The following is a 14,933-nucleotide window of genomic DNA, read 5'->3' on the forward strand; positions in this document are numbered from 1 at the left end:
GATGAACAAATGGACAAAATGACTGGGGAGGTGTGTAACATGTGAACAAGGCAGTCCAGATGGAATTGTCCATGGCCATATACTAATTGAATAAACGTTTTAGAGTTTTCAATGGTAAAATGTATAGAATATCCCAGAGTATTAACAGTCTAGGCATAATCAGCCAGTTTTTTTATAGGCATCATGCAAGAAGTAATCCTTTGGGAGGCATTTTTTCATTAATAAATATTTGTAAAATACTTTAAGATCTTTTCATGGGAAGAGAGAAAAAGGGGTGACAAGGCAGAGCACTAGAAAATTACTTTAGAGAACAGTTCCTAGTAACATGGTACATTCTGAGGTATCCCTGAGCTTATGAATGCACTAAGGACCCATATAAGCGACAGCAGTGAGATTGAAAGAGAATTTCCTGGGGTAGGAACGATGGATTCTGGACTGGCCAGATGTCCTTTCTTGGACTCGTGCGCTGTGAAGAATTTCACATTCAGGTCAAAACCAAATGCTTTTCATCTGGTTATGAGGCATAGTCATGAAAGTTTTTACACAGCTCTCGATCAGATCACTTTTGTTCATTGAAGATCACCTGTTTGTTTTTTTTGCAAATGAGGGATGTTGTCCTGGTGAAGGTCCAGTTTGTGTAATTTTGCTTATCTGGAGCATCAACCAGATCAGCTAATCTGACCCTATTACCTTGATTGTGGTGTATTGTTGAGGGACCTTCTACACTGTTAGACAGCTGTCACCTCAGGATGGCTGCATTTCAGCAGTTTGAAATGAATCATGCATATAATTTGTACATTAGTTCATAGTATTTTTAAAGTACTTTAGGAGCCTTCAGGGTGAAAAATTATATCTGTCTGTCTGGTATAGCCCCTGTCACTGCAGTATTTGGGAGCCTAAAAATGTACAATTTTTAATTTTAGAATGTAGCATAAAACAACATTTTTATTGAAATTGCATGTTCCTATAATTCTATTGTCAAAAAAATCTTTCCTAAACATTTCTTCTCCTCTTTTGCTTCCCACATCCCTCACTTATTTATTTGTACATTTCAAAATCTATGAAAAAGTTGGGAAATACACCACATTGAAAACTTATAAAACAAAAGCTAAGTCTGGAGGTCCTTTGTCAGTACTATCCCCCTCAGTTTTTCCTGAGAACTGCTTAAAACTTGACTAATAGCCTTATATTTTGTACCTAGATCAGTGAAATGTGATGGCATGAGACTGTAACTAGTATAACCAACTCAAAGCACTAACAATTATGAGTTAGGCTGTCCAAAAAGCATGTGATTGGTTTCAAAATCATGAGATTTTTTTTTTAAAGTATTAAGTTTTGGGTGCTTTTTAGTTGCCATCTAGTCTCTCAGACTTTAAGGTTCATTCCTAGAGTTGAGCAAATAATTGAGATTTTGATTCAGTGGCCAAACCGAAAATCCAAAGTGGGAATTTTTCATGTTTTCTCAACAAAATGAGAAAAGAAATAAAAAAAAAAAAAGATCAGTTCAAATGAAATGTTTCAAACATCATTTTGAAAACATTTCAGAATGCGACAGTTTGTTTAAAAACAAAACGTTGAAGCCGTTAATTAGAAAATGACACAATGGGCCATTTAGACTATTTAAAAAAAATCTTCCTTTGGATTAAACTATTTTTTAATAATTTTGGTCTGGTGAATTTATTAGTCAATTGAAAAAGTTTGTCCCGCTCTAGTTTACTCACTTCATATTTTCAAGCTTTGTTCTGCAACCATGGGGTCTAGAAACTTACTTTTTATTTAAATGCAGCCTCTTGACTCCAGCACCTGGGACTTTAGAGAAAACCTCAAATATCATGAGACCCATCATTAAGTCACAAGAGTTGGTAACACATGAATACAGGCATACAGCAACAAACCTGTGGTGTCCTTGTTTTCAGCATGCTGCACTTGAACATTTCTAACTGCTGCGTAAACATGCAGAGACAGCAGCTGGTTTTACTCTTTCTGATTTTGTTGTTGTCCTCAATGTAAAATAAAAGTAAACCGGACTGAAATTATATGGTGGCTCTCTGCATTTGGAAAACCACTCCACTAACAGATAGACTAAGTATGTCAGCTCATTTCAGACACTGCGCCTCACATCCATCTAGTGGTAAGAATGTTCATTATTAACCATTGATCATTATTGACCTATTTTGGATTTGATTAATGAATTAAGCTTCACAACATTCTCTAAAATAGCAGATGCTATTATCCCCATTTTACAGATTTAACAATAAGATACAAAGAGATAGTTATTTCTCAAGGGAACAGGAAGTCAATGGCAGAGCTTGGGGATAAATACAGAGGTTAATAAATATCGTAAAAAGTATTTGCAGAATCAATTGTTTGAATAAAAAAGCACAAGTCTGCTATGCTGGCATTCACAAGTATCTTTTTTATTTAGACTTAGATTGTAAACTCTCTGGACTGGGGCCATCTTTTTGTTCTGTGTTGCAGCACCCAGCACAATTGGGCCCCAGTCTTTGACTGGGGTCTGTAATCACTATCGCAGCACAAATAATAAATGTTCATAATCATTATGAGCAGGTGGAGATAACTGCTTATATGACCCATAGAGGAGGGGCATCGGCGCTTGCCACCTATTAATTCTGGAGGGCGGGCTGCAATGGGGAACAACCTCCCCGCAGTGGAGTTCAGGCTGGGGTGTGAGTAGCAGTGCCACCTCTGAGGAATAAAAAGGGATATCAGGGATGATCCTGAGCCCATAAAACCAGAGAGCTAGCTGTGTGTTCTGAGCCCCCTGATTAGGGCGACCAGATGTCCTGATTTTATAGGGACAGTCCTGATGGGGGGGGCTTTTTCTTATATAGGCACCTATTACTTGCCACCCCCGTCCTGATTTTTTACACTTGCTATCTGGTCACCTGACCACTGATGGACTTTCCAGGACACGGATAGCTCAGTGGTTTGAGCATTGGGCCTGCCAAACCGAGGGTTGTGAGTTCAATTCTTGAGGGGGCTATTTAGGGATCTAGGGCAAAAATTGGGGATTGGTCCCGCTTTGAGCAGGGGGTTGGACTAGATGACCTCCTGAGGTCCCTTCCAACCCCGATATTCTAGGATTCTGTAACAGCTACCCCAACAAAGGGACAATCCTGGTAAAACCTGGGCAGGATCAACTCTAGGTGCGAGACAAAGGCAGAAGCCCCTCTGATTTTGACTGGGGGCAAGAGCCACAGCCAGGAGCCCTTTCCAAGGGCATGTGGCAGGCTAGAGAGGAGGGGAGAACCAGAGCCTGGCATCCCCTGGGCGGGGTGGGGAAGATGGAGAAACCGAGGGTGCTGGGGACGTCCCTCTCCCCACAGCTCGGGCAGGGTGACCTGGCAGAACCCAGAGCCGCCACCGCTGGGGCACAAAATCCAGGGCATGGGGGACAGCCGTGAACCCATCAACGCAGACGGCCGAGTGTGCTCCCAGGAGAGCTCTCTCAATGGCGGGGACCCCCGGGGACTCCTGGACAGGCGGCACCCCTGCTCCCGAGGGGGAGCGGCCATCTCGGTTGTAATACTCCGGGGACAGCCGTCTAGGCTGGGCTGGCGCAAGGAGACGGCCTTCTTGGCGTCAATAGTGAGGGGGAGAGCCATCTTGCTTCCCAATCCCACAGGGGCAGCCATCTTAGTGAAGCCGTTGGAGGGCGCGGCCATCTTGGTCATCGCGCTCCCTGGGGGCGGCCATCTTTGTAAAGGACTAACGCCGGGGCTGCGGCCGCTCTACCGGCCGGCGGCGCCGGCGTCCCCCTGAGCAAGATGGCGGCGGAGCACGCTGGGATTGGCGGAGCCGCCGGGGTCAGGGGTCGGGGGTCGGGGGTACTGACTGGGGGCTCCGGCGGCTGCAGCGGGCGGGGGCAGCTTCTGGCGCAGCCATGGGGGAGGCCGAGAAGTTCTGTTACGTGTATAGCTGCGACCTGGACATCAACGTGCAGCTGAAGATGTGAGTGAGGAGGGGGGAGCTGGGGAGGAGGACTCGGGGCTACCCTCCACCCCCAGCTGGGAGTGGGGGGAGGGGACTCGGGGCTGCCCCCCCTCCCCGGCGGAGGGGGAGGTAGGATCTTTCCTGGGGTGGCAGGTGAGGGGGGCACTTCAGGAAGGGAGGGGGGTCATGGAGACGGTGGGGGCTGTGAGGGAAGGGCTGGGTGAGGGCTCCCCTCTCGGGGTGCGGGGGGGGGTTGCCCTGTCCCAGCAATGGAGGGAGCTGGGGGGGGGGGATTGGCCCCTGTGGCCCCGCATCCCCAAAGGGGGCTCTCTGTTCGCTCATAGGGGGCCTGGCCCTGGCTTCGGGCCCTATCGCAGTGTCCCCTGCAATGGAGCTGGGAACCCCAGGGCCTTGCCTTGTGGGTCTCTTAGCTGGGGCAGTCATGCTCAGCCCGGTCACTTTCACCTTCAGGGTCTCACTGCTGCAGCCGGGTTGGGTGTCCGGCGCTGCTGCCTACCAGCCGCTGGCTCAAAACTGTCCGGTTTCCTTCCGAAAACCGTAGAAACGTTTCTTTGGGGTTAGGGCTTAACCTGGTAAAAGCGCAGTCTGAACAGGTCAGCTGATAAAGGTGCATTATTGGCTTAATGCTACTATGCCTGATAACCTGCTTGTATGACAATAAAGACTTAATATTAGAAGGGGGAGAAAATCTCCCCCTCCCCCAGCTTGTTCACCTTGTTGGTTTGCACATTCGGTATAGACAGTCAGGCTTGGATGCTGTGAACATTTAAGTATGTTCATAACTTAGGCTTGGTCTACACTACAGAGTTAGGTCGAGGTAAAGCATCTTACGTCAACCTTATTATGTCAGTGTCTACACTAAAATGCTGCTTACACTGATGTGTGTGGCCTGCTACACCAACATAACTCCTCCACCTCCACAAGAGGCATAGCGCTTATGTCAGTGCGGTTAGGGCAACGCAGTGTCGCAGTGTCCGTGTAGACACTGCCTTGCTCCCCTTGGCTGTTGGCTGTCATTTTTGTCAGTTTCATGGCTGCCTCTGGCTCAGAGCAGCAATGTGGGGCTCACAGCCAGCTAAAACTGACAAGAATGTCAGTTTCACAGCTAGTAGGCTCCTTGCTGTGAAAATGAGCGGGCACTGGGCTCACAGCTGTCCCCCCCACACCCCCAGCTGTCAGTCTGGGGTGACAGCCGGAGTTGTGAGCTTAGGGGCTGAATTTCACAGCAGAGAGCATACAAGCAAGGAAATTGACATTCTTGTCTGTTTCATAGCTCCAGCTGTGAATCACATGCTGCTGCTATGAGGGAGGGGGGGTGGGCTCCAACTGTGAGCCCCACAGTGCCCCACTTCAGTCAGTGCAAGAAACTTCACTGCTTTCTCTGCTAACATGCAACATACATTACATTAAATAATCTATTTTAAAAAATAGGCTAAATTCATTGATGCCACTTTACTGAATTTCTGAATCCTTCTCACATAGTTAGATGACATTTCTCTCTGAAAAATAGTAATCTAGTACAATTAATGATTGCAAGACAAAGATAGCCAGCCTGTGTGCTTTAAAATTACAATAAAAATTCCATTCACTCCCCAGTACTTTCTGTGGACATCTATTATTTAAAATGAAGTTGTCATTATATGACAGTTTCTTTCTTTTTTTAATTTAGAGGAAGTCTGGAAGGGAAAAGAGAACAGAAGAGTTACAAAGCTGTTTTGGAAGACCCTATGCTGAAGTTCTCCGGATTATACCAGGAGACTTGTTCTGACTTGTATGTAACTTGCCAAGTGTTTGCAGAAGGGAAACCTCTTGCTCTTCCAGTTAGGACTTCCTACAAAGCTTTTAGCACTAGATGGAAGTAAGTGACTATATTTCGTATACATCTTAGTATTTGGACATTGAACTACATTAATATATGTTGACAGGTTTCAAAATAGCAGCCATGTTAGCCTGTATACGCAAAAAGAAAAGGAGTACTTGTAGCACCTTACAGACTAACAAATTTATTTGAGCATAAGCTTTCGTGAGCTACAGCTCACTTCATCGGATGCATTCTGTGGAAAAAACAGTGGGGAGATTTATATACATAAAGAACATGAAAGAATAGGTGTTACCATACACACTGTAAGGAGAGTGATCACTGAAGGTGAGCTATTACCAGCAGGAGAATGGAGGGAAGAGGGAGATCTTTTGTAGTGATAATAAAGGTGGGCCATTTCCAGCAGTTGACAAAAAGGTCTGAGGAACGGTGGGATTGAGGGTGGGGAATAAACATGTGGAAATAGTTTTACTTTGTGGAATGACCCATCCACTCCCAGTCTCTATTCAAGCCTAAGTTAATTGTATCCAATTTGCAAATTAATTCCAATTCAGCAGTCTCTTGTTGGAGTCTGTTTTTGAAGTTTTTTTTGTTGAAGAATTGCAACTTTTAGGTCTGCAATCGAGTGACGAAAGAGATTGAAGTGTTCTCCGACTGGATTTTGAATGTTACAATTCTTGATGTCTGATTTATGTCCATTTATTCTTTCACGTAGAGACTGTCCAGTTTGACCAATGTACATGGCGGAGGGGCATTGCTGGCACATGATGGCATATATCACATTGGTAGATGCGCAGGTGAACGAGCCTCTGATAGTGTGGCCCTAGGATGATGTCCCCTGAATAGATATGTGGACAGAGTTGGCAACGGGCTTTGTTGCAAGGATAGGTTCCTGGGTTAGTGGTTCTGTTGTGTGGTGTGTGGTTGCTGGTGAGTATTTGCATCAGGTTGTGGGGCTGCCTGTAAGCAAGGACTGGCCTGTCTCCGAAGATCTGTGAGAGTGATGGGTCGTCCTTCAGGATAGGTTGTATATCCTTGATGATGCGTTGGAGAAGTTTTAGTTGGGGGCTGAAGGTGATGGCTAGTGGTGTTCTGTTATTTTCTTTGTTGTCTGGGTACTCTTCTGGCTCTGTCAGTCTGTTTCTTCACTTCAGCAGGTGGGTATTGTAGTTGCAAGAATGCTTGACAGAGATCTTGTAGGTGTTTCTCTGTCTGAGGGGTTGGAGCAAATGTGGTTGTATCGTAGAGCTTGGCTGTAGACCATGGATCGTGTGGTGCGATCTGGGTGAAAGCTGGAGGCATGTAGGTAGGAATAGCGGTCAGAAGGTTTCCGGTAGAGGGTGGTGTTTATGTGACCATCGCTTATTAGCACCGTAGTGTCCTGGAAGTGGATCTTTTGTGTGGACTGATCTAGGCTGAGGTTGATGGTGGGATCGAAATTGTTGGAATGGTGGAATTCCTCAAGGGCTTCTTTTCCATGGGTCCAGATGATGAAGATGTCATCAATGTAGTGCAAGTAGAGTAGGGGCATTAGGGGACGAGAGCTGAGGAAGCGTTGTTCTAAGTCAGCCATAAAAATGTTGGCATACTGTGGGGCCATGTGGGTACCCATAGCAGTGCCGCTGATTTGAAGGTATACATTGTCCCCAAATGTCCTCACCCATAACTATTTCACAAAGTCACAAAGTTCAGTCACCTGGTTTGCCGTGACATTATCGGGGATACTGTTCCTGACGGCTTGTAGTTCATCTTTGTGTGGAATGTTGGTGTAGAGGCTTCTACATCCATAGTGGCCGGGATCGTGTTTTTAGGAAGATCACCGATGGATTGTAGTTTCCTCAGGAAGTCAGTGGTGTCTCGAAGGTAGCTGGTAGTGCTGGTAGCGTAGGGCCTGAGGAGGGAGTGTACATAGCCAGACAATCCAGCTGTCAGGGTGCCAATGCCTGAGATGATGGGTTTCCAGGTTTATGGATCTTGGGTAGCAAATAGAATACCCCAGGTCGGGGTTCCAGGGGTGTGTCTGTGCGGATTTGTTCTTGTGCTTTTTCAGGGAGTTTCTTGAGCAAATGCTGTAGTTTCTTTTGGTAACCCTCAGTGGGATCAGAGGGTAATGGCTTGTAGAAAGTGGTGCTGGAGAGCTGCCTAGCAGCCTCTTGTTCATATTCCGACCTATTCATGGTGACGACAGCACCTCCTTTGTCAGCCTTTTTGTTTATGATGTCAGAGTTGTTTCTGAGGCTGTGGATGGCATTGTGTTCTGCACGGCTGAGGTTATGGGGCAAGTGATTCTGCTTTTCCACAATTTCAGCCTGTGCACGTCGGCGGAAGCACTCTATGTAGAAGTCCAGTCTGTTATTTTGACCTTCAGGAGGAGTCCACCCAGAATCCTTCTTTTTGTAGTTTTGGTAGGAAGGTCTCTGTGGGTTAGTATGTTGTTCAGAGGTGTGTTGGAAATCTTTCTTGAGTTGGAGACGTCAAAAATAGGATTTTAGGTTACCACAGAATTGTATCATGTTTATGGGAGTGGAGGGGATAGAAGGAGATGCCCCGAGATAGGACAGATTTTTCTGCTGGGCTAAGTGTATAGTTGGATGGATTAACAATATTGCTCGGTGGGTTAAGGGAACCACTGTTGTGGCAGGTTGTGGCATATAGTATTTTAGATCGGTTAGTTTCCTTTTTCTTTTGTAGAGAAGCAAAGTGTGTGTTGTAAATGGCTTGTCTAGTTTTTGTAAAGTCCAGACACGAGGAAGTTTGTGTGGAAGGTTGTTTTTTTATGAGAGTATCCAGTTTTGAGAGCTCATTCTTAATCTTTCTTTGTTTGCTGTAGAGGATGTTGATCGGGTGGTTCCACAGTTTCTTTGAGCGCATGTGGCACAAGCTGGCAGCATAGTCTGTGTGGTATGTAGATTGTAATGGATTTTTTACCTTCAGTCCTTTTGGTATGATGTCCATCTGTTTGCATTATTCGATTACAAACCTAAAAGTTGCAATTCTTCAACAAAAAAAACTTCAAAAACAGACTCCAACGAGAGACTGCTAAATTGGAATTAATTTGCAAACTGGATACAATTAACTCGGGCTTGAATAGAGACTGGGAGTGGATGGGTCATTACACAAAGTAAAACTATTTCCCCATGTTTATCCCACCCATTCCTCACACGTACTTGTCAACTGCTGGAAATGGCCCACTGTAATCATCACTACAATAGGTCTTCCCCCCCCCCCCCCCCGTTCTCCTACTGATAATAGCTCACCTTAAGTGATCACTCTCCTTACAGTGTGTATGGTAACACCCATTGTTTCATGTTCTCTGTGTATATAAATCTCCCCACTGTATTTTCCACTGAATGCATCCGATGAAGTGAGCTGTAGCTCACGAAAGCTTATGCTCAAATAGATTTGTTAGTCTCTAAGGTGCCACAAGTACTCCTTTTCTTTTTATTAATATATGTTGTGGCTTTTCCAAAATGTACTAATTATAAAAGAGAAAGTCTTAATCAAAAGTCTGGGGATGTTTTCTTCACGTTCTTGATTCTTTATACAGTTAATATTATTTGTACTCTGGTGCCTAGGTATTCCAGTCAGAGCTCCATTGTGCTGAGTACAGTACACACACGTAATCAAAAGATACTCTTTCCCTCAAAGAGCTTACAGTCCTAACATATGGCTAGAGAACAAGTGGAGAAAAACAAATGAAATGTGAGGAGGTGAAGGATCAGGCAGAGGAACAGCATATGCATGAAGTTAGGATAGAATATCATAATGGGCCCTTCTGGCTGTAAAATCTCAGCAAAGGCAAGGTGAACAGTGATTTGATTGTTTGGTATAACAAGTAGCATACATGTTTTATTTGCTACGAAATCTAAGCAGTATATCCCATTGTGGTACAAAGGAAATGTCAAAATGTATCTCATTTGCAAATCATAACTACATAGTGGAAACTACATCAAGCCAAGCAATTTCCATTTGCTAACGGGGAAAAGGGCAGAAATCCTCATTTGTTTTCTGCTTGAAATATCTCCTTCAGTGAAACAGTTTTCACCAGTTTAGAGAAGCCAAAAATTCTATATTTCAGATATATTAGGATGTGTAAAATAAAGCTGTCTTTGTAATGATCAGTTATAAAGAAAATTTTAAGAGTGACAAATGGTGTTTAGTAATTTGATTTTTCAGAGTAGCACTCCGGGCAGTAACTTGACTAACAATAGTCATTATTATTAGCTATTTTTGAGGTGTGACTAAAGTGTGTGTGTGTTGTGCCTTTTTTCTATTTAATTGGTTAAGTGTGGCTGAGTTGCATTTTATTTTAGTTTTATTTAACTTTATTTTTTGGTCCGGGCCTGTAAATGTTCATGACAATTTTGCAAGGCTGTTTGTTTCCCATAAACAGAGTTCAGTTATGAATTTTGAATATGTTCTCTTCAGCTGTGGTCCTGCAAACACTTACGCATGTGTGTAAAGGCCAGAGCCCAAGTGACCATATTCAGCCATATCTTCAAAGTTCAAATATTAGGGAAAAATATCTAGATGGAGTATAAAATAGAACAAGTGAGCTGTAGCTCACGAAAGCTTATGCTCTAATAAATTTGTTAGTCTCTAAGGTGCCACAAGTACTCCTTTTCTTTTAACTAACAGTGAGTTTCTCTCCTCAGCTGGAATGAATGGCTAAAATTGCCTGTGAAGTATCCTGACTTGCCCCGCAATGCACAAGTGGCTCTGACAATTTGGGATGTGTATGGGCCAGGTAAAGCAGTTCCGGTAGGGGGAACAACAGTCTCACTCTTTGGAAAATATGGGTATGTTTCTTTTCCTTGCATGGTGCCATAAAATAATAGTTTGAACTGCATTTGTGCACAGTAATAAGTCAATGGTCATATTGGGGAGTGATGCATTGATGTAGCTACATTGCTGCAATGGTATAAAACAGCGCTTGTACAGAAGTGACTTACCCCGCTTTACACTCAGGCAACTGATCTGCCCTGGGTGTTGCAAAGATGTAGCTATTTTGGTTCAAAAGTCCCTAAAGGAGGCAGGCCTTTAGACTGAAAGTTCTGAAAGCTCTTAAGTTTTAAAATGGCAAGTCCTGAGACCACTTCAAATCATGTACTCCAGTAGGTTCATATATTAGCAACAGTCTGCACTGCATATTTATATAGATATGGAAATATGTGCTTAGCCTGAAGTGTGAACAGATCATCAACATTTGGCTGGCATGTGCTCTTTAAGTGTTGTAATGACATTGATAAGCACCAGTACACTTGTCTCAACCAGAGTTTATCATAAAATTAGGACTAGTTTTTGGTTTAAAAGGATAAGTAATGAAAAATACCTGTCTATGTAGTATTAGTATAAGGTAAAGCTAATCCAGGAAGAGTGGAATTGTCAAAAGTGTCTAAGAGAACTAGATATCCAATTGTGACTGACAATTAGTGGGAGTTCTGTACCTAATTCCCTTAGGTTTCAGAGTAGCAGCCGTGTTAGTCTGTATTCGCAAAAAGAAAAGGAGTACTTGTGGCACTTTAGAGACTAACAAATTTATTAGAGCATAAGCTTTCGTGAGCTACAGCTCACATCCGATGAAGTGAGCTCTAGCTCACGAAAGCTTATGCTCTAATAAATTTGTTAGTCTCTAAAGTGCCACAAGTACTCCTTTTCTAATTCCCTTAGGAGTCTGTTAAAAATCCCAGCTGAAATGCAGAGTCTCAACCCAGGTACGCCAGGAGTCAGGGTTTTGGGTGTGCATTGGTGTGTGGTTGTGGTCTAGCTAGCCTGTGTTGCACTCATCATCGTGGATTCTGTGCATGTCTAAAAAAGTCATGTTGTGAAAATTAGAGAGACCAGGTGGATGAGGTAATGTCTTTTATTGGACCAACTTCTGTGGGTGGGAGAGACAAGCTTTCCAGCTTACTCAGAGCTGCTCTTAAGGTCTGGCAAACATGAAGAAGATCTCTGTGTAAGATCCAAATTTGTCTCTCTCACCAACAGAAGTTGATCTAATAAAAGATATTACCTCACACACCTTGTGTCTCTAATATCCTGGGACTGACATGGCTACAACAACACTACATACAACATATTGTGCAAATGGCATTGAGGGGTTCCATATTTGTCTTTACTGACAGAGCAAACTTGTTCAGTTTACAAGTAAAGAAGATATTTGTTCCTAAGTGCCTGCTCTTTAAAGTCAGCAGCATAATCTGCAAACCAGGTGGCATTCTTACTGCCTTGTGCATCGTGACTGGTAATAAAAATCGAAGGCCAAGTTCTGCCTTCAGTTTACACCTGTGTCAACCATTGACTTTGGGAATTGACAGTTTTTTTTTCATTTACCAGGACTAGAATCTTATTCATTTATTTTTAAACTGTACATGGCACCGAAAATGAAGACCACCTAAGAAATGAGTTACCATGCACTTTGCAGTTCAGTTAAATAATGCATGGTAGTGTGATTCTGAAATTTTGGCAAAAGGAATGTGGGAGTACTATCATTGTACTTGGATACTGATGGTTGTGGTATTTTCAATTTACTAAAGTGATGCTGCATCTTTCTTGTAGTATGTTTCGTCAAGGAATGCATGACTTGAAAGTCTGGCCCAATGTAGAAGCTGATGGCTCAGAGTCCACCAAGACTCCTGGGAGGACCAGTAGCACTCTCTCTGAAGATCAAATGAGCCGATTGGCTAAGGTAATGTAACGGTTCTTCAGTTAGGTCTTTAAGGTTGCTTGCATCTATAATATAGAAGCCAGGAATGGAAGACCTGCTTTGCGTGCCATTTTCTGACATTAGTTATCATGCTTTTAAAGATATTTACCTTCTCATTTAACTATAAGGGATTATTGGTGTGCTGTAACATTTCTCCATATTTAAGCTGTAGATCAAAATATAAAAGTTAATATTTGGCCACATCATACTAAACACCCCAGTCTTCTGTAAGGAATTTATGAGCATCCCTTGAAAGTGCTCAGGGGAGACCAAAATGCTGAACTCTTCAGTTTCAATAAGAATTATTTTAATGAGCTTATATTTTAAGAGATTTCCATGTAACTTCTGTAGCATTCTTCAGTAGTCGTCTTCTGAATGTGAAAACCTTCGGCCACGTCTACACTACAAACTTTGTTGGATGCAAGTTACTTTGGCATAAAGCTGCCCCAGTTCATATATTGCTTGTGTGTGTGTGTGTGTGTATGTGTTTGTGTCTTTGCATCAGCGCTGTGCTTGCTCACGAAGAGCGTTTGTGTTTGATGCACAGTGCAGTGCAGTTTGGGTAGATATCCCAGTGTGCAGCCGGCCACTGTCTTTTGGGAAATTTTGGCAAAGCATGGCGGGGCCAAAACACGTTGCACAGTCATTACTGGGACCAAGAGGTTAACTTCCCAGCATGCAACTGCCTTAATCCCAGGTTATCTATATCCCATAATTTTGGCTTTTTTTAAAAAAAATCCCATGAACCCTCATGGTTCTCCTCATTCTGTCATGTCTGACAGAGGCACGAAGCCTGCCCAGCTCTGCAGTATTGTCCTAAGTGTTGCAAGCAAGGACGCATGATTCTCTGGTATTTCCAGTGCCACAAGAATAATGCAATCATGACAACTTTTCGGAGGACAGATTGCTGTGGAACCTAGTGAGAACCAATTCAAAGTTGTTGTTGATGGTCACGGAGCAGTTGCAGGTGGTGGAGCACTGCTTTTGGGCTTGAGAAACGAGCACTGACTGGTGGGACTGCATCGTAACGCAGGCTTGAGATGACGAGCAATGGCTGCAAAACTTTTAGATGCGCAAGGCGACATTCCTGGATCTGTGCGCCTAGCTTGTCCCAGACCTCCGGCCTAGGGACACCAGAACGAGAGCTGCACTGACAGTGGAGAAGAAAGTGGTGATTGCACTGTGGAAACTTGCAATGCCAGATTGCTACCAATCAGTGGGAAATAATTTTGGAGCTGGAAAATCCACAGTGGGGGCTGTTGTCATGAAAATGTGCAGGACCATTAATTGCCTCTGCTATGTAGGACTGTGACTTTTGGCAATGTGCAGGACATAGTAGATGCATTTGTGGGTCCTGAACTACAGTGGAGCAATAGATGGCATGCATATCCCTGTTTGGCACCAGAGCACCTTGCCACAGAGTACATCAACAGGGTTTCTTTTCTATGGCTATGCAAGCATTGGTGGATCACCAGAGATGCTTCACCGACATCAATATGGGCTGGTCAGGGAAGTCAAGTGATGCTTGCATCTTTGAGAATACAGGACTGTTCAGAAAGCTACAAACAAGGGCTTACTTTCTCAACTGCTGGATTATCATCTGCAGTGTTGAAATGCCAATAGTGATACAGGGGGACCCAGCTTACCCCTTGCTCTCCTGGCTTATGAAGCTGTACACCGGCCACCTCAACAGTATCAAGGAAAAGCTCAGCAGGTGCAGAATGACAGTTGAATATGCTTCTGGCAGATTGAAGGAATGCTGGCCTTGTTTATTCAAGAGATTGAATCTGAGAGAGAAAAATACCTTGATCGTTATAAGAAAAGGACAGGTTTCAGAGTAGCAGCCGTGTTAGTCTGTATTCGCAAAAAGAAAAGGAGTACTTGTGGCACCTTAGAGACTAAGAAATTTATTAGAGCGTAAGCTTTCGTGAGCTACAGCTCACTTCATTGGATTCATTCAGTGGAAAATGCAGTGGGGAGATCTATATACACAGAGAACACGAAACAATGAGTGTTACCATACACTCTGTAACCAGAGTGATCACTTAAGATCAGCTATTACCAGCAGGAGAGCGGGGTGGGGTGGGGAAGGAAGGGACCTTTTGTAGTGATAATCAAGTTGGGCCATTTCCAGCAGTTAACAAGAACATCTGAGGAACAGTGGGGACGGGGGGGGGGATAAACGTGGAGAAATGGTTTTACTTTGTGTAATGACCCATCCACTCCCAGTCTCTATTCAAGCCTAAGTTAATTGTATCCAGTTTGCAAATTAATTCCAATTCAGCAGTCTCTCCTTGGAGTACTGGGTACTCTTCTGGCTCTGTCAATCTGTTTCTTCACTTCAGCAGGCGGGTATTGTAGGTGGAAGAATGCTTGATAGAGATCTTGTAGGTGTTTTTTTCTGTCAGAGGGGTTGGAGCAAATGCGGTTGTA

At 43.8% G+C, this 14,933-nt stretch overlaps 1 protein-coding gene across 8 annotated transcripts in view; it reads left to right on the forward strand.

Moving 5' to 3' along the window:
• The first annotated feature begins 3,674 nt into the window (after positions 1-3,674).
• PIK3C3 (phosphatidylinositol 3-kinase catalytic subunit type 3) overlaps positions 3,675-14,933 on the forward strand; it is a 153,075-nt gene continuing 141,816 nt past the window's right edge. For 3 of the 8 annotated variants that reach the window (XR_006281773.1, XM_043515453.1, XM_043515456.1), the window contains exons 1-4: positions 3,770-3,972; positions 5,645-5,833; positions 10,450-10,593; positions 12,353-12,482. Coding sequence is in view for 7 of the 8 variants with exons in the window: in XM_043515453.1 (XP_043371388.1) it covers positions 3,905-3,972; positions 5,645-5,833; positions 10,450-10,593; positions 12,353-12,482 (531 nt within the window). In the remaining variant the exon portion in view is untranslated. Of the gene's footprint in view, positions 3,973-5,644; positions 5,834-10,449; positions 10,594-12,352; positions 12,483-14,933 lie in introns of all 8 variants that reach the window. The other 5 variants (XM_043515455.1, XM_043515454.1, XM_038401927.2 and 2 more) reach the window with 3 other exon arrangements.

Source organism: Dermochelys coriacea, chromosome 5 (assembly GCF_009764565.3).
Source record: "Dermochelys coriacea isolate rDerCor1 chromosome 5, rDerCor1.pri.v4, whole genome shotgun sequence".
Lineage (NCBI taxonomy): Eukaryota > Metazoa > Chordata > Testudines > Dermochelyidae > Dermochelys > Dermochelys coriacea.